General features: G+C 41.4%; 1 protein-coding gene across 1 annotated transcript in view; it reads left to right on the top strand.

Moving 5' to 3' along the window:
• Positions 1-24,528, top strand: part of LOC141111760 (neural-cadherin-like) — a 130,839-nt gene that overhangs the window by 47,062 nt on the left and 59,249 nt on the right. Inside the window, 7 exon segments of the mRNA XM_073603899.1 lie at positions 5,767-5,904; positions 5,906-5,935; positions 9,802-10,051; positions 10,531-10,658; positions 18,552-18,738; positions 21,076-21,219; positions 23,576-23,859. Of these exon segments, the coding sequence (XP_073460000.1) occupies positions 5,767-5,904; positions 5,906-5,935; positions 9,802-10,051; positions 10,531-10,658; positions 18,552-18,738; positions 21,076-21,219; positions 23,576-23,859 (1,161 nt within the window).

The raw sequence follows: 24,528 nt of genomic DNA, 5'->3' as shown, positions 1-24,528 counted from the left end.
AATTCAGAAGATTCAAATCGATTAAAATTTGGAAAATTCGAATTGATTGGAATAAACAAAAATAAATTTCCGAAAACGAAGTTATAAAAATTAACCAAACGAATTTATGTAAAAAAACGAATCAAAACAATTTTTAGGTTCTGCACATGTCTACTGACTGCGATGGGGGAGGGGTAAGGTGAACCATCGCAGAGAGGCCGCTGCTTCCACACAGAAAGGAAAGGCTGCCGCCTGTGTGAACGAGCTCCAAATTACACCTGGGCAAGGACCACGCTTTGGCCAAGACCTCGAAGTTCTGTAGACAGTGAAGCTAATGCTCCCTGCTGACTGCGGGGTTTTAGCTCTGACCCAGCAGGGGGCGTAGCAGGGGTGGCCTGTGCACTGTAGGCGCACGGGCGCCGCCTACCCAACCATGCGCCCGGCCCCTTTCAGGACGCTGGACACATGGATTATTATGGCGGGGGCGGGAGAGGGCGGTACTTTTTGAAGCACCTGATTAATAGGCTTCAAAATAGGGTGGGCTTGGGGTGCAGTGAGTGCAATTGTGTGACGATAGTGAAATTAATTTTCACTATTTTCACACTAACGCTCCTTGTGCATATAATGGGCACCAGTGGCTGCATATGATGGGCACAAGTGGCTGCATATGATGGGCACAAGTGGCTGCATATACTGGGCACAGGTGGCTGCATATACTGGGCACAAGTGGCTGCATATACTGGGCACAAGTGGCTGCATTTTACGGGCACACGTGGCTGCATATGATGGGCACAAGTGGCTGCATATGATGGGCACAAGTGGCTGCATATGATGGGCACAGTGGCTGCATTTGATGGGTACAGTGGCTGCGTTTGATGGGCACAAGTGGCTGCATATGAGGGGGAAAATGTGGCTGCATATGAGGGGGAAAATATGGCTGCATATGATGGGCACAAGTGGCTGCATATGATGGGCACAGTGCTTGCGTTTGATGGGCACAGTGAAGCTGTAATTGATGGGCACAGTGAGGCTGTAATTGATGGGCACGGTGAGGCTGTAATTGATGGGCATGGTGAGGCTGCAATTGATGGGCACAGTGAGGCTGCAATTGATGGGCACAGTGAGGCTGCAATTGATGGGCACAGTGACGCTGCAATTGATGAGCACAGTGAGGCTGCAATTGATGAGCACAGTGAGGCTGCAATTGATGAGCACAGTGAGGCTGCAACTGATGGGCACAGTGAGGCTGCAACTGATGGGCACAGTGAGGCTGCAATTGATGGGCACAGTGAGGCTGTAACTGATGGGCACAGTGAGGCTGCAACTGATGGGCACAGTGAGGCTGTAATTGATGGGCACAGTGAGGCTGCAATTGATGGGCACGGTGAGGCTACAATTGATGGGCACAGTGAGGCTGCAATTGATGGGGGGGGGGGGCACTGGGGCATAGTTTGGACGACCACCACTGCTTCCATACAGAGAGCAAAAGTCCTTCTCTGCAGCATGCCGACAGGGGACAAGCATGTGTGATGTGTTCCAGTGCGCTGCGGGTGCGTCCCCTATAAAATAACACGGCATCTGCTGCGTGCCTTTTATACGTAATGCCGTCACATTGTAGTTTGAGCCTTACCTTGCATTGCGGTAACATGTAGTAAAATGTCCTTGACCAGAATGTATGAGTGTGGAGGAGGCCTCAAAGATAGTCGGTCCTGGACATCTTTATTCTCCAGAACACAGATTGCTGCTGGTATCAGGGCCGATCGTAGGTGGTTTTGTGCCCTATGTGAATGCAGCATTGTTCTGGATTCCAGCATCCATATAATGTTTATCCATCACGGTTTCTGTCTATGGCACGTAAAGAGCCGTGTTCTAAACCATACGGCACAATGCAGATTCTGTATGAAGATACATGAAGAACATAACCTTCATGAAGTCATATTCATCATAATACAAAGCCTACGATGTGAATTATCCAGCACCATACAGATCCAGGTATTCATATGCACTGCAAGGCCAACGTTCTTCAAGATGAAGCATTGCTGGAAATCTGAGGATCATCTTCTAAACAACTGATTGAACTGACAAACATGTATACACTATATTACCATAAGTATTGGGACGCCTGCCTTAACATGCACATTAATGTTAATGGCATCCCAGTCTTATGCCCTGTGCACACGGTTGGACATTCCGGCAACAAAATTCATGGATTTTTTTCCGGCGGATGTTGGCTCAAACTTGTCTTGCATACACACGGCACAAAGTTGTCGGAAGATCCGATCGTTCTGAACGCGGTGACGTAAAACAAGTACGTCGGGACTATAAACTGGGCAGTAGCCAATGGCTTTCGTCTCTTAATTTATTCTGAGCATGCGTGGCACTTTGTGCGTGGGATTTGTGTACACACGATCGGAATTTAACTGATCGGATTTTGTTGTCGGAAAATTTTATATCCTGCTCTCAAACTTTGTGCGTCGGAAATTCCGACGGAAAAAGTCCCACCCTAAGGAAATAAGAGAGAGAGACAAGAGTAGATGATGGAAGAAAGGGAAAAAGAGAGGGAAAGAAGGAAATACAAGGGAAAGAAGGAAGGAAGAAAGAAAGGGAAAGGAAAGGTAGGAAGAAAGAAAAACACGGCAAAGAAGGAAGGAAGAAAAAGGGAAAAGAAAGGTAGGAAGAAGGGAAGAAAAACAACAGAAAGAAGGAAGGAAGAAAGGAAAGAAAAGAAAGAAAAGAAAAAAAGGGCAAAGAAAATAGGAAAAAATAGTAAGGAAGAGAAACTAGTGTAGATAATGAAAGGAATGAAGGAAAAGAGGAAGGAAGAAGGGAAGAAGGTAAACGAAAGAATAGAAGAAGGGAAAGAAGCAAATAAAAAAGAAGGGAGGAAGAAGGAGGGAAGCAAAAAAGAAGGAAATTAGAGTAGATGACAAAAGTAAGAAAGCAAAGAGGAAAGAATAACAAGGGAATGAAGAAATAAAAAAGAAATGGAAAAGAAAGGTAGGAAGAAGAAAAGGAAGAAAGAAAGGAAGAAGAAAAGTAAAAAAGGGCAAAGAAAAGAAGAAAAAAGAGGAACAAAGTTAGGAAAAAAGAAAGCGAGAATAGAGTAGATGAAGGAAGGAAGAAGGAAAGGCTTAAAGCAAGGAATAGAAAGAAGGGAAACTAAGATAGAAAAAGGAAGCAAGGAAAAACAAGGGAAAGAAGGAAGGAGGGAAGGAAAGAGGAAGGAGGGAAGGAAGAAAGGGGGGAAGGAAGAAAGGGAAAAGAAAGAAAGGGAAAGAAATGTAGCAAAAAAGAAAGGAAGGAAGGATGGGAAAAGGAAGGAAGGAAGAAAGGAAGGAAAAACAAGGCAAAGAAGGAAGAAGAAAGAGCACAGGAATGAAGAAAAAATTGAAAGGGAAGGAATGAAGGAAAAACAAGGGAATGAATGAAGAAGGAAAGGGAGATTTGGGAATGTTATTGATGCTCCTTAGATGTGAGCTCTTTAATCCGGGCGCTGTCAGGGTCAGTATGAGATGCCCGGGTGGCGGTTGGTCTCTGGGATGATTGTCGCGGTGCAGGAACCATCTACAGAGAACGCTCCCTCCCCGCAGCTGATACATTTCTTATAAGTTGTGGCTCTGCGGAGATACGTTGTAATCTCACAGCTGGTGGCACCGCGGCGTTCTGGACAGCTGTGAGGGGCTGTCGGAATCTCCTCGTCATTGGCGTTCTAATCCAGCTGGACAGGGGCATCTGCACACACAGTCCATCCCAGTCCCTCTGCTCTTCTCAGAATGTGACACATTGTGACACGGCCAGATGAGCAGCCTGTGGCTCGCCAGCTGTCGTGGAACTACAAATCCCAGCATGCCAAAACATTCTTGCCTATTTGAATGGACACCTGGGACCTTTTTCTATAAAGCAATGGTGGCAACTTAGAGACACCTTAGCTTCAGCTAATTCATTTTAATTTCTTTCTTTATACAGAATACACGGTATGTGGTGTAGTCACCTTTTTTAAAGTAAACCTGTCATAAGACAAATACGGGGGGGGGGGTGTGACATTGATGACCTCCTGGCTGGCTGCTCTGTTGACCTTCTGGCATCAATACAAGTTTGCTGATCATCAATGCTGGAGACAAATCCCTCCATATTTGTTCTGGGTCAATGGTTCAAAGTATCGGCACCAGAGCTCAGCAGTGGCAGCCTCTGTGTTTATTCCATGATGGGTTTCCCTTACTAGACCAATACTTTGGTTAGAGTGGGTGGGGCTAAGTGACGACTTCCTGGCTGAAGTCAGTATTTGCATACTGGAACACCCTGAGCTTTAGGGCTCCTGCTAGGTGGCAGCGCCGTCATTCAGATGCTTTTTAGATAGGAAGGAGTACATTCAAATATTCTTTAAACCCAACTCCAACTCTTCTCTGTCGGTAACATGTTAAAAATTAGGGTTGGAATTCGTCTGCCAGGTTCAGGCCTTTGCATGTTGAGAATGAGCGCAAAATCGGGCGCCTTTTTTTGACATGCAAAGAGCCATTTAGCAGACGCACCGTTCTAGTATCTGCATCCCTTAGGGAGTGTCTCACCAAAAATGAAATTGCTATTGCAGGGGGTACCTAAAATTTTACCAGAATTTTACCTGCAAGTGGCAAGTATTTGCTAACGCATCTAATGACATGTGATTAAAGGGAAAGTGAGTATTAGACATGTGCAGTTCGTTTCCTTCCGAATTGAAATTCTGACTAATTTTTCGTTTTCGGAAACTCTGATGTATCCGGATTTTTGAATTCCAATAGTATCGATTTTAAACGAATCCGAAGTAATGAAAAAAGAAATTCAAACAAAATTGGAATTCGAATAGTTTTTCGAATTCGAAAGGTTTTAGATTTGTTTTCCAATTTCCAAAGAGAATAAAATGGAATAGAAAATAAAGGAATAGAATAGAAAAGAATATAACAGAAAATATAAGAATAGAATATAATAGAGTAAAACAAAACAAAATAGAATAGAAAATAAAAGAACAGAATATAATAGAGTAAAACAGAACAAAATAGGATAGAATAAAAATAGAATATAACCATCTTCTGAAATTCGATTTTCAAATAGAATAAATTTGAATTTGAATAAATAAGAAAAGAATGGAATATAATAGAAAACAAAGAATAGACTATAATAGAATAGAAAAGAATAGAATTAAAAAAAAAAACAATAGAATAGAATAGAAATAATATTATCATTTTCCAAAATTCAAATAGAATCAATTTGAATTTGAATAGAATACAAAAAAACAGTAATATAGGAAAAAAAAACAACAGAATAGAATAGAATAGAATAGAAAGACTATAACCATCTTCCGAAATTCCAATAGAATACATTTGAATAGGAAATAATAGAATATAATAGAAAAGAACAGAATAGAATAGAAAATATTTGTTTTGTTTATTCGTATTCGAATTGATTCAAATTTTCCGAATTCGAATAGTTTTCAAATTCGATAACTATTTGAATTCGGAAAATTTGAATCAATTCGGATGCGATTAAACAAAACTAATTCCGAAAATGAATTAGACGGATTAAACAAGATTAACTAAACGAATTTATGCAAATAACGAATCAAAACGAAACACATTTTTTTCATTCTGCACATGTCTAGGTATTAGCCGGAGGGAACCTGTTGCTTTATCTTGAATGAACAAAAGTGACAGTTTTTCCTTTAACAATGCTAAGGACATGCATCCAACTTGTATGAGGATTGGGGCTAATAATGACCTTAACTTAGCTTAGTTCTTATCAACTTCTTTTTTTCAGAAATCCTTAATAACACGAGAAGTAATTGCAACAGATGGCGGAAACCGTAGCACGCGGGTGGAGGTGGCAGTACGGGTGACAGATGCCCAGAATCAGCCCCCGGTGTGGCAAAAAGATCGATATGAGATTGTGATTCCGCGAGAACACATTGAGAGATACACCTGTTGTGGTACGTTACTTTATCTTATCCTCTTTTCAGCCTTTTTCTGACATTTGTTGCTTACAAGTTAAAATCTGTATTTTTTGCTAGAAAATGATTTAGAACCCCCAAACATTATATAGATAGATATATAGATATATCTATATATAGATATAGAGATATCTATCTATATCTCTCTATATATATATATATGAGAGAGAGAGAGAGAGAGAGAGAGAGAGAGAGAGAGAGAGAGAGAGAGAGAGAGAGAGAGAGAGAGAGAGAGAGAGAGAGAGAGAGAGAGAGAGAGAGAGAGAGAGAGAGAGAGAGAGAGATTTTTTTTTTTTGGGTACAGCGTCGCACAACGTGCAATTGTTAGTTAAAGTAATGCAGTGCCCTATCGCAAAAAAAAATGGCCCGGTCATGAAGGGGGTTAAACCTTCCAGGGCTAAAGTGGTTAATTATTATTTTCCTGCTGTTTTTTTTTTTTTTTTTGTTCACCTCGAGATTAATAATTAAAACTTCTTTTATTTTTTTTTTTGTTTGTTAATATTTTTACACCTTTAACATATATTTACACATTTCACACTGAAAAAAGCGCAAAAAAAAATAAATAAATAAAATACATTTGTTTTATTTGTAAATAACTTTTCAATGCTTTGCACCATTGCTGACAGCTGAAATGCAAACTAAACAGTTGCGGTAGGTATCGGAAAAAATTGGTATCGGCGAGTACTAAAAAAAAGTATCGGTACTCGTAAAAAAAAAATAAAAAAAAATAATGGTATTGGTACATCCCTAAAGGATACCATACAATAAATAGCGTTTCCACAATTGCCAGTCATCCTTGGGTCAGACTTTTGCTAGGTGTAATTGAGGTTACTCTTTGTGGCTATTATGATGAAATATGAATTATTTTGTCTTTTAGTAAAATATTAATGAGTAATAATTATTAGGTGAAATGGAGGTTAATATTTAATGGAGGTCAGTGTTTGAAGAGTATGCTGAGGTTTTGCTCTTGATTGTACCAAGAACTGTTTTTTTTTTTTTCTTTTAACTATTTCAAGTCCTCATTAGTAAAACAGGCATTTCAGTGCCCCATTGGAGATGCATCACCTTTGATGATAAAGCCGAGCCTGCAGCCCTGAATTTGATATTTTCACATTATGTTTATACAGAAAATAAACTGTTCTTTATCCTACATGTACATATATGCAGTGACTTTTAATGTATTCCACATTGAGTGCGATTTTTTACCCTCTTTATGCTAAATAAAATTCATTAAGTCTGTCCAGTTTGCCGTTTGCCTCACACAAAGTCTCAAACTCCCTTTCATATTTATTGATCTAGGGATGGAGGCACATATATATTTCATAGGTACGCCTCATTTAAAATCCCATCCTTCCCCCTTCCCCATTTTCCTAGGCATGTTTATACAGAAGTTGGATTTTGCCCTGTACAATTTATCAAGGTGTATAAATAAATGACTTAAAAAAAAAAAAAAAAAACTCAGACATTGATAAATATGCAATTTATTGCCATGAAAAGTTTGAAAAGATTAAAAACTCAAAAATTGCGGACTTTGTGGGCATAACATGAGGCAGTAAAAATAGTTAAAAAAAACATACAAAAACCAGATAACACCCTTCACTTGACAGGGTCAACACATACCCAATAGCACAAAGCGTGGAGGCATGGATCCTCAAGAGTATATCGAGTCCATAAATCAACAGAAAAGATCAAACACCTTGGAAACACCTCCCTAGGGAACACATTTAACCCCTTGATCGCCCCCCTAGTGTTAACCCCTTCCCTGCCAGTGACATTTACACAGTAATCAGTGGCTATTTTTAGCTCTGATCGCTGTATAAATGTCAATGGTCCCAAAAAGAAGTGTCAAAAATGTCCGGTCTGTCCGCCGCAATGTCGCAGTCACCACCATTACTAGTAAAAAAAAAAAAATTGATAATAAAAATGCCATAAATATATCCCCTATTTTGTAGACGCTATAACTTTTGCGCAAACGAATAAATATACACTTATTGCAATTTTTTTTAACAAAATATGCAGAAGAATACATATTGGCCTAAATTGATGAAGAATTTTATTTTATTTTTTTGGGATATTTATTATAGCAAAAAGTAAAAAATATATATATATATATTTTTTTAAATTGTCGCTCTTTTTTTGTTTATAGTGCAAAAAATAAAAACCTCAGAGGTGATGAAATATTATAAAAAGAAAGCTTTATTTGCGGTGAAAAAAATGTCAATTTTGTTTGGGTACAGCGTTGCACTGCCGCGCAATTGTCAGTTAAAGCGACGCAGTGCCCTATCGCAAAAAATGGCCTGGTCAGGAAGTGGGTAAATCCTTCTTGGGCTGAAGTGGTTAACAAAGAGAACGCTGCACATACAATTGTAGGAAAAACTTTTCATGGCATACAATTCCTAGCACAAAACCAGTACTGCCTCTTTATCTTGAGCTTATGGCTTGTTCAAGTCCTCTGTTCCCTCCCTTCCTGTTGCATCATTTCCTGTCCTAAGCTTAATGAACCAGCCCAACAGGTTCATTAACTTAACTTAACAATAGGGGGATCTTTGCTTTTAAAACAATATATGGTCTTAAAATGTTATTCCATCTTTATGCTATAAAAATCACTAAAATAGCCATAGTAACACAGAGGCTGACTCTAGTCACCAGTAAAGCAGTTGTTTGGATAAGCCTCTATTGCTAAGCTTCCTAAACTTGGAACTTATGTGGCAATAATGTCCTTCCATTTCACTTACTGTTTACATACTGATGACTTACTTGGGCTTGGTGACAACTGAAGAAAGCTGCTTGCCCTTATTATTTTGCGGCTCACCCCTCTCAACCCTGAGTTTGACTCACCTTCTAGGGTCCAGTGCTCCACCAAAACTTTTAACCCATAAATCATAGGAAGCCTTAGGTCCTTGGCATGAAAATCCACAAGGTGACATTCCAAGAACTTAGCCCTTAGGCATACCCTGCTGTGGAGACAGCTGATGACCCAAGTGAAGTACCAAGTATTTCTTAACACTCAAACAAGCATAATATTGCAGGTGTCAGAGCGTAGTTCAACATTTCTGTGAACTACTTTATACCAGGGGTCTCCAAACTTTCTAAACAAAGGGTCAGTTTACTGTCCTTTGGACTTTAGGGGGGCCAGACTGTGGCCAGCGGGAGTAGAAACTTTCCTGACATCAGTGGGATATCTCCGGCTTGGTGGTCAGTGGGAATAAAAGAATTACATAGCACCTGTGGTCAGTAGGAGGAGTAGTGCCCTGTCATTGTTATCAGTGAGAGTAATAGTGCCCCATCATTGACAATAGTTAGAGGAATAGTGTCCCATCATTGGTGTCAGTGGGAGGAATGGTGCCCCATCATTGGTGTCAGTGGGAGGACTAGTGCCCCATCATTGGTATCAGTCTGAGGAATGGTGCCCAATCATTGGTATCAGTGGAAGGAATGGTGCCCAATAATTGGTGTCAGTGGGAGGAATGGTGCCCCATCATTAGTATCAGTGGGAGGAATGGTGCCCTATCATTTATACTAGTGGTAGATATTATGCCCCATTATTGGCATCAAAGGAAGGAATAGTGCCCCATTGTTGGTGTCAGTGTAAGGGCCAGATAAAGACTAGCAAAAGGCCACAGTTTGAAAACCACTGCTCTATACAAAAGTTAATGGTGCCTTCATGTGCATGGACCACAGATGTAAACTGGGTTGATCAGGAGTAACATTTGCAGGAAATTATTGGGGTGTAGGATGGACAGATATCACTTCGCCTTTCATTCTCATCAAGAGATTTCCCAATGCATACTTGTGTTTTCCTAAAATTAAAACTTTATTCCATTGCATCTCTTGGTTCTGTGTAGACCGTCAAGGCAAGATCACTTCTGGGAGATCCTCGAGTGACCTATAATTTGGAAGAAGGACTGGTTCCTGAGAGTAACATGCCAGTACGTTTCTACCTGACCGTGAATCGGGAGGATGGTTCTGCTTCAGTATTAGTGGCTGAGAACCTCGACTACGAAACCACCAGGAACTTTATCTTGAAAATCAGAGCTCAGAATGTTGCTCCGGTGCCTCTAGCTGCCTTCACTACAGTGTATATTAACATCACAGGTAGGACTAAGTGACCTGAGTACACACCTTGTAAAGTGCACCTGTTTTCTGCTCATACAGGAACATGATACTAATCCACCCATCAAACAGACACAAAAGGTATATTGGCTGGCTGTTAAGGCTAAACATATGCTTCTAATTTCAAGCTGTTAATTGTATTAATGAACTTAGCTGCCTAAGGGGTGGTAATAAAGGTTCACGGGATGAGATTGATAGAAACACACTCATTGTAATACTGAGAAGAGTTTGTGATCTTGGCTGTCTTCTCTCAGAAGCGAACTTAAAAACAGCCAAAGCATTTGTACAGCAGGGAAGAAGAAATTTTTCTAGGGGAATTGTATGTTAGGCTTTAGTTTATAATTAAAATTTATCCGAAGAACTAGATTTTGGTATTAAATTTTAGTTTTTTCTTTTATTGTTGCATAGCAGGTGCACTTTAACACTGTAAATAACACTAAGATGCTTTGTTAAACTTGCAGATGTGAATGATAATGTCCCATTCTTCAGTTCATCAATATACGAGGCTTCAGTGACCGAAGGACTTGAGTTGGGTACTTTTGTCCTTCAGGTTTCTGCATCTGACCAAGACCTAGGTCTTAATGGAGAGGTAACCAATCATAGACCACACTCTTTAGGTTTCATATTTACATTTTCTATGAACATTGTCCTCATTGATTGTTATTCTCTTTACCCACTTTTAGGCATAATTGACTAATGAAATGTCCACTTAATCATCAACATTCCAAGGCGAGCATGATACAACATTCCATTGGCTGGGCCAACATGATCCAACATTCCATTGGCTGGGCCAACATGATCCAACATTCCATTGGCTGGTCCAACATAATCCACCATTCCATTGGATGTGCCAGAATGATCCAACATTCCATTGGCTGGGCCAACATGATCCAACATTCCATTGGCTGGTCCAACATAATCCACCATTCCATTGGATGTGCCAGAATGATCCAACATTCCATTGGCTGGGCCAACATGATCCAACATTTCATTAGCTGGTCCAACATAATCCATTATTCCATTGGATGTGCCAGAATGATCCAACATTCTATTGGCTGGTCCAACATAATCCATCATTCCACTGGATGTGCCAGAATGATCCAACATTCCATTGGCTGGGCCAACGTGATCCAATCTTCCATTGGCTGGGCCAACATGATCAATCACTCTATTGGCTGGGCCAACATGATTCAGCCTTCCATTTGGTTGTGCCACTCATCAACATCCCATTGGTAGTATGAACCTTCATCAACATTGCATTGGTTGTACCAATAGTTGTCAGCATCCCATTAGTAGTATCAACATTCACCAGCATTCTATTGGTTGTATTAATATTCATCACTGTTCCACAGTACCACATTTTGAAAGTATTCAGTTGGTTGTACAAAAAATTAGTAACATTCTACTGAATGTGCCAGCATTTTGCAACATTCCCTTTTCTGTAACAATGTTTTTTGATTAACCTATCATGTTTATCGTACATTATGTAAATTTCACCATGCCAGCTTACCTTTTACGTTTTCAGATCTATATAACCTTTTTATTGGCTTCTGATTGAAATGTTTTTTACAGTAAACTAGAATATCATTATTATTACCCAAAAGTTATAAAAGCATAGTTGGTTTGAGACACAGAAATGCCCAGATTTTCTAATCTTTTCATTTTTCATTTTTGAAAAGTGTGGGGAAGGTTTAGAACCTGTGTCAGGTTATTAATGCTGCAAAAGACGTGTAGGCACGCTGGACCCAAGTGGAAAGGTCAGGTTTGATCTCTAGTTCAAGGAAGGCAGCTCTCCATTAAGCAGGATATCCCACAGGGTCCCTGGAAAAGTCTAAGAAAAGTGTAAAAAAGCAAATTGGCACTTTCAAACTTTTACACTTTGCTCAGGGTCTTAATACTGTCATTGTCCTCCAGGGGAGACGCTTCATAAAACTTAAGATAGATCTTCGTAAGAAGGACACAGCAAAAAAAACCTGACCATTTTACCCTTCCCTAGCCATTCTTAGTTCTGTTAAGAGGTGCCCCCCCCCCTAAAACGTGTTGGTTGTATTTGATATTCCTAACCTATAGATGTTTCAAAAAGACCTTTAAATGATACTGCATTTGTACTTGTTACTCAGTACATGACCAGGAGTTCCTGACCGATCCCTTCATCCTTTTGAGCAAGGTCAACACATTCTTAAAGTGTGTACTAGACCAGTCGTCGTAAGGAGAATTATTCCCACTGACCACCAATGTAAGGGGAGCATTCTCTCTGACCACCAATAGAAGAGGGGCATTCTTCCCTCTGATCACCATTAGAAGAGGGGCATTCTTCCCACTGACCACTAATGTATGGGGAGCATTCTCTCTGACCACCAATAGAAGAGGGGCATTTTTCAAATTGACCACCAATGTAAAGGGCATTTTTCCCACTGATCACCAATGTAAGGGGCATTCTTCCCACTGATCACCAATGTAAGGAACATTCTTCCCACTGCCCATCAATGTATGGGGAGCATTCTCACTGACCACCCATAGAAGAGGGGCATTTTTCCCTCTGATCGCCATTAGAAGAGGGGCATTCTTCACATTGACCACCAATGTAAGGGGCATTTCTCTAACTGATCACCAATGTAAGGCGCATTCTTCTCACTGATCACCAATGTAGGGAACATTATTCCCACTGATCACCAATGTAAGGAGCATTCTTCTCACTGACCACCAATGTAAGGAACATTCTTCCCACTGATCACCAATGTAAGGAACATTCTTCTCACTGATCACCAATGTAAGGAACATTCTTCTCACTGATCACCAATGTAAGGAACATTCTTCCCACTGATCACCAATGTAAGGAACATTCTTCTCACTGATCACCAATGTAAGGAGGATTCTTCTCACTGATCACCAATGTAAGGGACATTCTTCCCACTGATCACCAATGTAAGGAGGATTCTTCTCACTGATCACCAATGTAAGGAACATTCTTCTCACTGATCACCAATGTAAGGAACATTCTTCTCACTGACCTCCAATGTAAGGAACATTCTTCCCACTGATCACCAATGTAAGGAGCATTCTTCTCACTGATCACCAATGTAAGGAACATTCTTCCCACTGATCACCAATGTAAGGAACATTCTTCTCACTGATCACCAATGTAAGGAACATTCTTCCCACTGATCACCAATGTAAGGAACATTCTTCTCACTGACCTCCAATGTAAGGAACATTCTTCCCACTGATCACCAATGTAAGGAACATTCTTCTCACTGATCACCAATGTAAGGAACATTCTTCTCACTGATCACCAATGTAAGGAACATTCTTCTCACTGACCTCCAATGTAAGGAACATTCTTCCCACTGATCACCAATGTAAGGAACATTCTTCTCACTGATCACCAATGTAAGGAACATTCTTCCCACTGATCACCAATGTAAGGAACATTCTTCTCACTGATCACCAATGTAAGGAACATTCTTCTCACTGATCACCAATGTAAGGAGCATTCTTCCCACTGATCACCAATGTAAGGGACATTCTTCTCACTGATCACCAATGTAAGGAACATTCTTCTCACTGACCCCCAATGTAAGGAACATTCTTCTCACTGACCCCCAATGTAAGGAACATTCTTCTCACTGATCACCAATGTAAGGAACATTCTTCTCACTGATCACCAATGTAAGGAACATTCTTCTCACTGATCACCAATGTAAGGAACATTCTTCTCACTGATCACCAATGTAAGGAACACATTTCCCATTGTCGTCCTTTTAATTTATTTTATCAGGGGTTTTGTGAGACCTAAAAAATTATTTCAAGTGTTCCTCTGGTGTAAAAAGGTTGACAAAGACTGGCAGAGGCTATTATTTGAAAGAAAATAACGTTTTATGCTGCCTTTTCTAAAGGCAGCACAAAACATCAACGTGTCACCATTCACCTAACATACATCTCATAGCATCCCGGTTAGTCACTATTTAAACAAATTAAAACCTCTATACCCATAGATTTCCATTATACGTACACACAAACAGGTTTTCAAACACCGTCCTACTATACTTATCTCTGCTGGGTTATCATGTGTGTATTATTACAAAAAGAAAAAAAGCAACATGAATCCATGAATCTAAACATTTCTTTATGGATGGAAAAAATACATTTCTTCCTTCTTCCTTGGCTTTGATGTATCTGTGCATGTCTCGTTGAATTAATTCTCTCCCGCTGATCCTTGCCATCCTTGCAGGGGACAACCATGCCAGTCTTCCAAAAAACAAACTGTCACTTTCATCTCTCCCTTCCATACCAAAGGGTAAAACGAGAGCGCAAACAGCGAGATTCCCCAATTCACAAAGTGTCACTTCCCCCGCTGCTCAGTCTCCCAGCAACTAGTGCAATGCGTGACCCCGCCGCAAATCCGAGTCCTAATATTCTATCAGGACGCTTGTTCCACTTGGTGATAACAAAAAGATGAAACATTGATAGTAAGCAGCCACAAGATTTATAAATACATAAAAAAGGGGGAACTGTCAATACAAATATTGGTAGTCTCAGGGTCAATTTACATAATTGCATTAACATGAAGACGTATTACAAATGTTGGTGCATTGCAGTGCCTTTCATTTTGAATAGGACCCCAAATCTCTAAAAGCGCAGGGGTCTCCAAACTGTTCAAACAAAGAGCCAGTTTACTGTCCTTCGTGCTTTAGGAGGGCTGGACTGTGGTCAGTAGAAATAGAAAACAATCTGGTGTCAGTAAACAATGTCCCATCATGGGTTTTAGTTGGAGGAAAAGTGCCCCATCATTGGTTTTAGTTGGAGGATTAGTGTCCCATCATTGGTTTTAGTTGGAGGATTAGTGTCCCATCATTGGTTTTAGTTGGAGGATTAGTGCCCCATCATTGGTTTTAGTTGGATGAATAGTGGCCCATTATTGGTTTTAGTTGGAGTAATAGTGCCCCATCATTGGTTTTAGTTGGGGGATTAGTACCCCATCATTGGTTTTAGTTGGAGGATTAGTGCCCCATCATTGGTTTTAGTTGGATGAATAGTGGCCCATCATTGGTTTTAGTTGGAGTAATAGTGCCCCATCATTGGTTTTAGTTGGGGGATTAGTGCCCCATCATTGGTTTTAGTTGGATGAATAGTGGCCCATCATTGGTTTTAGTTGGAGTAATAGTGCCCCATCATTGGTTTTAGTTGGAGTAATAGTGCCCCATCATTGGTTTTAGTTGGGGGATTAGTGCCCCATCATTGGTTTTAGTTGGGGGATTAGTGCCCCATCATTGGTTTTAGTTGGATGAATAGTGGCCCATCATTGGTTTTAGTTGGATGAATAGTGCCCCATCATTGGTTTTAGTTGGATGAATAGTGGCCCATCATTGGTTTTAGTTGGATGAATAGTGGCCCATCATTGGTTTTAGTTGGAGTAATAGTGCCCCATCATTGGTTTTAGTGCCCCATTATTGGTGTTAGTTGGAGAAATAGTTCTCCATCATTTGTTTTAGTTGGAGGAATAGTGCCCCATCATTAGTTTTAGTTGGATGAATAGTGCCCTATCATTGGTTTTAGTTGAAGGATTAGTGCTCCATCACTGTTTTTTGTTGGAGAAATAGTGCCCCATCATTGGTTTTAGTTGGAGGAATAGTGCCCCATCATTGGTTTTAGTTGGAGGAATAGTGCCCCATCATTGGTTTTAGTTGGAGGAATAGTGGCCCATCATTGGTTTTAGTTCCCCATCATTGGTTTAAGCTGGAGGATTAGTGCCCCATCATTGGTTTTAGTTGGAGGATTAGTGCCCCATCATTGGTTTCAGTTGGATGAATGGTGCCCCCTCATTGGTTTTAGTTGGAGGATTAGTGCTCCAGCACTGGTGTTAATTGGAGGAATAGTGCCCCATCATTGTTTTAGTTGGAGGATTAGTGCTGCATTCCTGGTTTTAGTTGGGGGAATAGTGCCCCATCATGGGTTTCAGTTGGAGGAGTAGTGCCCCATCATTGGTTTTAGTTAGAGGAAGAGTGCCCCATCATTGGTTTTAGTTTCCCATCATTGGTTTTAGTTGGAGGAATAGTGCCCCATCATTGGTTTTAGTTGGAGGAATAGTGCCCCATCATTGGTTTTAGTTGGAGGAATAGTGCCCCATCATTCATTTTAGTACCCCATTACTGGTTTTAGTTGGAGGATTAGTGCTCCATCATTGGTTTTAGTTATAGGAAAGTGCAACATTATTGGTTTTAGTGGGAGGAATAATGCCCCATCACTGGTTTTGGTGAAATGAGTAGTACCCCATTGTTGATTTTAGTGAAAATAATAGTATCTCATTGTTGGTATCGGTGGTAGTAGGGAGGAATAGTAGGGAGGAATAGTAGGGAGGAATAGTAGGGAGGAATAGTAGGGAGGAATAGTAGGGAGGAATAGTGCCCCAAGGGCCAGGTAAGGAATAGGCTTCATCCAACTCCTTCCCTTCATGCACTGCAGCACATAGGGACACCCCATAATGCGCTGTGGCAAAATGTTTTGTGATGTGCAATTTTTGCCTTGTCTTAATTGGTTGCCTTTAAAGAAGATCTCTCACTCCAATGGTTTGTTCTGTGTTCTGTCTCTTATGTTACAAAATCCACGTAGTACTAGTAATACTAGTCCCATGTTCTACGTGCTTTGTAAGCCTAGCTACAAGGTTGGACAGGGCGCCTCACTACCCCACCGTGGTTGCCCGACATTGTACCCAAAAAGGAGACAGCTGAATGATAACTGGGACTTGTTTCAGGTCCAAGCACCAGTGTTTGTCTCAGGACAAGAGCTTGTAGTGGAGACAAGGGCTGGGTATGAAGCAACTGTCTCTTTGCTGGGTATGTTGTCAGGTGACTACAGTGGGGCGCCTTGTCTAAGCTTGAAAGCATATAGGAATATAGGACAAAGTACTACTGTACATGTACTTTGTCCCTTTGGAGACATAATACTGGAAATGAATTGAAGTGAGAGTTCTTCCTTAATGCAACCCAATTTAGTGCATTGGAAGCCCAATGATTTAAGTTGGTTGCCTTAAAACAGGGGTGGGCAACCTCGGCCCTCCAGCTGTTTTGAAACTACAAGTCCCATGAGACTTTGCAAGACCCTGACAATCACAGGCATGACTCCTAGAGGCAGAGGCATGATGGGATTTGTAGTTTCACTACAGCTGGAGGGCCGAGGTTGCCTACCCCTGCCTTAAGAAAAGAACTCTCACTCAATACTTTTTTTTTTCAGTCTTCTGTCCCCCAGGGGATGAAGTACCTGTAGTACTTCACCCCATGTTCCTACTTGCGTTGTAAGTCTAGTTACAAGGTTAAACAGCCCCCCCCCCCCCCGCTATCTCCCACCCCTATGGCTAACCAACAAAATACCCAACAAGGAGGCAGCTGTTTGATAAGTAGTGCTTGCCTTGGCTCCAAACGCTTTCCCAAGACAAGCACTGGTTCTTGTAGCTGGAACAAGCTCTAATTATCGAGCAACTGTCCCCTTGCTGGGTATGTTGTTGGATGGGGAGCCCCACTACATCTTCTCCTTCTCGTGGCCACCCAACAATGTACCCAGCAAGGAGACAGCTGCTTGATAACTGGCACTTGTTCCAACTCCAAGCACCAGTGTTTGTCTTGGGCAAGTGTTGGGAGTGGAGCCAAGGGCTGGTTATGAAGCAGCGGTCTCTTTGCTAGGTACATTGTTGGATGGCAACAGGAAAGGGCACCCTGCCTGACCACGTAGCTGGGCTTACAAAGCACGTACTACATGTACTTTGTCCCTTAGGGAAAAGATTGAAGTTACAGTTATTTTTGTAATAATAACAAATAATCAAATCCAATTTTTTGCTAAAGTCGAAGCCCATCGATTTATATAAGCTGTCTTACAGAAGAGTTCCCACTTTTTCAGTTTTCTGTCACCCAAGGGACAAAGTACATGTAGTACTTCACCCCATATTCCTACATGCTTTATAAGCCTAGCTACGAGGTTGAGTGGCTGTCCCACGATCTCCCACCCTCATGGCCACCCAACAACATATCCAGCAAGGATTCAGTTGCTTGATAACCAGTGCTTGCCTTGGCTCCAAACACTTGCCTGAGACAAGCACTAGTTATCAAGCAGCTATCTCCTTGCTTGGTATGTTGTTGGATGGGGAGCCTTGCCGACCTTCATAGCCAGACTCCCTCAACCAACCTGAAACCGCATGTAATGTCAAATCAGTTTTCAAAGAGTTATGCAAGTGTAAATGAACCCTTACAGTGGTGGTGAGAATGCCACCCTTACAGATATTTAGAAGGAACGTTGGTGTCATGCCACTGAGTGGTGTTGTACCCAGAAATATACTGGAACCATTAGATGGGAGGTCAATTAGCCAAAGCTTAAGGACCCCCTAGTAACCTTTGGAGGAACCTTGGATGAGCATGGCTGTACTATAAGGCTGAGGTCTTAAACGGTAGAAATGTGTCCAGACAGTTCCTGACCTCCATGTCTTGTCTTCCAGATCATGTATTCCATATTGGAAGATCGTAGTGGGGACCACGCTCTGTTCCACATAGACCCCCAGACAGGGAGCATCTACACCGCAGCAGTCTTCGACCGGGAGACAAAGACATCGTACTTACTGGAGGTCAAATCATCCGATGGCTCAGAATCCGCTCGACCAGGAAAACACGGGCAGCCCAATACTGGTACACAAATGTCTAGAATTCAGTCTAATGTGTATATGTTGGCTTATTTTTTAGTTTCGCTAAATCTACTCATGAGGAGCATGACTTGAACGAGGACATTGAGCAGCTCAAGCTATGTGGGCAGGCATGCATGTCTATGTACTGCCTAGCTGAAAATTACTCATGAAGCTTCAACCACTCACCTTGCTGTGGCCCCCTAATTTTACTGATCAGCTTTTGTGATTTGTGCACATGTGAATCTTATGTGCAGTGTAGACATGTGCAATTCGTTTAGTTCCGAATTCGTTTTATAACAAGTTTCGACAAATTGGTTAATTCCGAAATTTCCGAATTTTTCACTTTCCAAAATTACAAACTTTCGAACTTCCGAATTTCGAATTACCGAATTTTCAAATTTTCGAATTCCCAAATTTTGAAATTCCGAATTTTCAAATTCCGGATTTTCGGAATTCGAAAATTCGGAAATTCAAAAATTTGAAAATCTGAAAAAAAGAAAGAAAATCAGTAAAATCGAAATAATAACTAACTATTAAATTATAGGTATGGGAATCTCCTTTCAAATTTGGCTGTTTGTCAACGTAAGTACGAATTTATCCGAAGTTACAAATTATCTGAAATAACGAATGCCGTATCTAAACGAATGGAAGGAAACGATCTAATAATAATAAAGCACAATAATAATAATAAAACCTTTTTATTATTATTATTTATTATTAATTTGTTCCATTCCATTCGTTTAGATGCGGCATTCGTTATTTCGGATAATTCCTATCAGCCAGGGCTGGTGCTACCACTAGGCAAACTAAGCAGCCGCCTAGGGCGCACTGCTGCCTAGGGCGCCCGACCACTTGAGTTCCTACTCTCTTCTCTCTGCGGCAAGCAACTAAGTCTCAGCATCAGCAGGCAGCCGCAGCTCCGTTCGCACATAGTGTCAAAGGTACAGTGGCAGCAGAGGACTGCGTCTGTGTCCCAACTCCCGAATGCATGGAAGCAATGGGCGCTGGTAGGCTGCATTTGATGGGCGCTGGTGAAGCTGCATTTGATGGGCGCTGGTGAGGCTGTATTGATGGGCGCTGGTGAAGCTGCATTTGATGGGGGCTGGTGAAGCTGCATTTGATGGGCGCTGGTGAAGCTGCATTTGATGGGCGCTGGTGAAGCTGCATTTGATGGGCGCTGGTGAAGCTGCATTTGATGGGCGCTGGTTAAGATGCATTTGATGGGCACTTCATAAAAAAAGGTGGGGTATACATGGAAAGGGCAAAGGGGGTGGAGTCAGGGGTGGAGCCAAGGGGGGGGCGGCAAAATGAGGTTTCGCCTAGGGTATCAAAAATACTTGCACCAGCCCTGCTATCAGCATGCTACTTGTCAGCAAATTAACTGATTGGCTGTTTGTGCTGCTTCTCCCACTCCCCAGCCTGAACTCGGCTGTACAAAGACTACGACTTTAAATTCAGGTAGTTACCACGCTTGCTTGTAAACAAATGCATTTAATGATATGTTAATGAATACAGAGCTGACTTCATTTGTGTCTTTTATATGTCTTTTATATCTGCCTGGAGTTTATCTTTAAGACATAAGTGGATTCATTTTGTGTGTTTTTTTAACATCAAGTTGAAATTCGGAATGAAAACTATAAAAAGCCCCGGGGGTCATATTATTATTATAAGACATACCGCTAATTATAATGCATTTGGGATGCATCTGTACTTTTCTCTTCATCCCTTGGGTTGTAGAAGTTCCCCCTTCAAAGGGTTAATAAAATGTTCCTGATTGAAATTTGTCTATGGAAAGAATTCTGGAATAATGGGACCATCACCATTAAAATGACATAACTAGGGTAGGTGGAAAATGTATTGGAATAACTTACATTAATAAGATACATAGATGGGGAAAAAAAAAAAGCAAAGTGAATCTATTTGTGCCGGGCTGCAGGCTACGCAGATAGATGCTGTGAATATATAATAGTTTTTCTGCGTTTATTCTCCTTTTGAAATTGCTGAGCTCTGAAGCTGTGTAAATTACCCCCGGACTAAACGGCCTTATTGGGGCGATAGGCCGAAAAATAAAAAGCTTGTGACATCAGAAATCAATTATCTGTGTGTTATCTATTGAGAAGAATCGCTTTTGACGTCCGTCTCCCTCTTCAAGCGCGTTCAGGATAATGCGGCTGTGTAAATTGTTCTCTGCCCCCCGGGGGCCTGTTCCCGTATCGTCTACATATTAGTTTTCATTTAACGCTCTGCCCGACAGGCAGAGAAATTGCAGCCGACAGAATTGGCTCACTCTGGGTTTTTTTTTTTCTTTCCTTAATTTCCCTTTTGCCTGTTTTCTTCGCAGATACGGCCTACGTGCGCATTTTTATCAGCGATGTCAACGATAACCCGCCGACCTTTGCGCAGAGCACCTACTATGTGAGCGTGGACGAAGACCAGGATGTGGGCACCGTGGTGGCGACTGTGAGCGCCAGTGACCCAGATGAAGGTACCGTGACGTTGGAAGGTACAGGTTGAAAAATAGGAAAAGTGGGAGGTATTTTTTTTTTAATTTAGGTGGGCCATCAAGGGAGAAGACCTTCGGACATTATATTGCCTTTGGTGTCCACCATCTGAAAATGATAGTTCCCTGGTCTGTTGTGTTAACCTGTTGACTTCAATACCATCTGAGCCACGTGGAAGATTGGGAGAGATCAGGAGAATCTGTGGAAAGTCTTTATTGCTTGCTAGTTTTGGGTCAATAACGCAAGGTTTTCAAGAAGGATGGGCAGTAGGACAGCTGAGCAACTAGCAATTTTGTATTCAATTTAGGCGTGCTATGAAGTGAGAAAACCTTCAGACATTATATTGTCATTCGTATCCACCATCTGAAAATGATAGTTGCATGATGTTATTCTTACCGATTGGCTTTAATACCTGAACCACATGCAAGATCAGGACACCAAGCAGAAAGTCTTTATTCCTTGCTAATTCTTTGGTCAATAACTCAAGGTATTGAAGAGGGATGGTCAGTAGGACAGCTGGGAAAATAGCAATTTTGCATTGAATTTAGGCATGCTATGAAAAAAAGAAAACCTTCTGACATGAAATTGCTTTTGGTGTCCACCATCTGAAAATGATAGTTGCATGGTCTTTTATGCTTACCTATTGGCTTTAATACCTTCTGAGCCACATGGAAGATCAGGAAAGCTACCATAAAGTCTTTATAGCTTGGTAATTTTGGGTCAATAACTCAAGGTATTGAAGACGGATGGTCAGTAGGACAGCTGGGCAGCTAGTAATTTTGCATTGAATTAGGTGTGCTATGAAGGGGGAAAAACTGATATTATATCGCCTTTGGAGTCCACCATTCGAAAATGATAGTTGCATGGTCTCTTACTTTAATATAGTTTGAACCACATATAAGATCAAGTGAACCAGTGTAAAGCCTTAATTGCTTGATAAATTTGAGTCAATAACTCAAGGTATCAAAGAAGGATGGCCAGTAGGACAGGTGGGCAACTATCAACTTTGCATTGAATTTAGGTGTGCTATGAAAAGAGAAAGCCTACTGACATTGTATTGCCTTTGGCATCCACCATCTGAAAATGATAATTGCATGGTTTGTTATGTGAACCAGTTGACTTTAATACCATCTGAGCCACATGGAAGATCAGGAGTGCCAGCGGAAAGTCTTTATTGCTTGCTAGTTTTGGGCCAGTAACTCAAGGTATTGAAGAAGGATGGTCAGTAGGACATCTGGGCAACTAGTAATTTTAGAAAATGTGGTAAGGAAGGGCAGCCTCCATTTTATTCCTTGGGATAATTTAATTTTAAATAAATTTACTGGCCAATTAAACAAACTCATGGGTACTAGACAACTTGTCCTTTAAAGCCCTTCTCCAGAAAAATATTATACCCATCTCCCCCCTTCCCACAAATCTCCCAATAATAAATATTCAAAAAAATATTCACTAGCACCTTCACTAAAAGACAAAAAAGACTGCACCGGTCTTGTGCAAACTCTTCAATACAATTGTATTAATAAATACTTCTCATACTCAAATGCCTGAGTATGAGAAGCTTGCAAAAACAGAATATAAATCATGGCGTCCATCCAAGTATAGATTCCCTCAAGTTCCGCAACCTCCTGTTGCTGCCTCAGTTGTGTATAGTGCTGATACATTTCGAGGGCAAAACCCTCTTGAGAAAGGGGCCCTGCGTGGCCCTGAAACATTGACTTACTTGATTGATGTGACCATGCACTAATAAAAGAGTGTATATATTTCCCTTGCTGGCACCACTTCTGGAAGTGGACACTGTTGATCCAGCACTGCAACCTATGCCTGCACCGATAAGTCATTTTGTGGAGAAGTCGTCTTGTGTTGTCTTCAGGAGCCTGAGAGAACACCACTGTTGACAGCCATTAGTAAATGTTTACCCAAGCAGGAATGTGGGTACCCAGAAAAAAGTCTCCTCTTCTCAGTATTGAGTAGGATGGAAGACTTGGAACAGGTGTCGCATGACACACAGATTTAGGTAAGTTAAAGGAACTTATAGGTACTTTATTGTACCCTGTTGATTAGTTAGAGGGGGTGAGGGGAAAGGGTATCTGCGGGATGCTTATTCCTTGAGATTAGCTTTTGGGATGGTGAAGTCAGACACCTTTTCATGTTTGTTTTATTGGCATTATGTTCTTTAAATTTATATGCGCACATGCAATAAAAGAGTTCTAAATTAAAACCGCAGTAATCCAAAGGAGTTAATCAGAATCCATCTTGTATTGGCCTCAGCACATCAGATGCAAATTCTCTAAGATCCCTTACTTGAAACAACTAATTTGAATGTGGTAACTTTTTCTTCAGGTATGAATGCAAATATCCGATATCAAATCACATCAGGTAACATAGGCGGAGTGCTGGATGTCAACCCAGAGACGGGCGCCATTTTAATTGTGCACCCCTTGGATTATGAGGAGGTGAAGGTCTATGTGCTCACCCTGTTGGCATCTGATGGGAAATGGGAGGATTATGCCACTGTGACCATCAGCGTGTTGAACAAAAATGATGAGGCCCCAGTCTTTTCTTTGAATGAGTATCGAGGAAGTGTCGCAGAGGGGCTGGTTGACTTGCCGGTGTTTGTGCTGCAGGTAGGAATTTTTTTTCTGTGTTTCTAAATGCCGTTTACTGCTCCTGGTTCATAGTTCAGGTTTACATTGCCTATAATTCAACTAGTTCTCGTTTAATAAACAGGTCAACTTTCCCATGCTCACCTTAGACCTTTATTGAAACTTGGGCCCAGTAAATTCTTCCAAAACCTTTCATGTGCCAATAGTAAAACAAAATAAAATAAACACAATGAAAAGTATAGATATGTTGAAATGCTGAAGGGATCTGGATGGGGCTGGGTAACACTGGGGGGATGGGGGTACTGGAGGGGGTTAGTGCACTCTTCAGCAGACTTTGGTGGCTCCTAGTGTGGGATGAGGCAACTGTGGAAGATGGGGTCTCTGAAGGGGGCTGGGTGGCACTGTGGGAGTTTGAAGGGCCCTCTGGGAGGTTGTGAGGCACTGTTGGGGGCTGAGGGCACTTAGGAAGCTTGGGGCACTGTGGGAGGATGAGAGGAACTGCAGGCCACTATGGAAGGTTGGGGGCACCATGGGAGCTGGGAGGCACTGTGGGAGGTTAGGGGATATGCAGCTGACTGGAAGCCCAGGAAGAGGGAGGCTGAGGCCTGAAGGTTGAGCACTACTGCTCTAGGTCAACTTAATTCTCTCCTCTCCAACCTTCACCTTACACAATTCTCCTTCACCTAATGA

The sequence above is a fragment of the Aquarana catesbeiana genome, linkage group LG11 (genome assembly GCF_042186555.1).
Source record: "Aquarana catesbeiana isolate 2022-GZ linkage group LG11, ASM4218655v1, whole genome shotgun sequence".
In the NCBI taxonomy this organism is placed as follows: Eukaryota; Metazoa; Chordata; class Amphibia; order Anura; family Ranidae; genus Aquarana; species Aquarana catesbeiana.
Note: the sequence above shows the minus strand (reverse complement) of the source record. Positions and strands in the feature narration are given on the sequence as shown.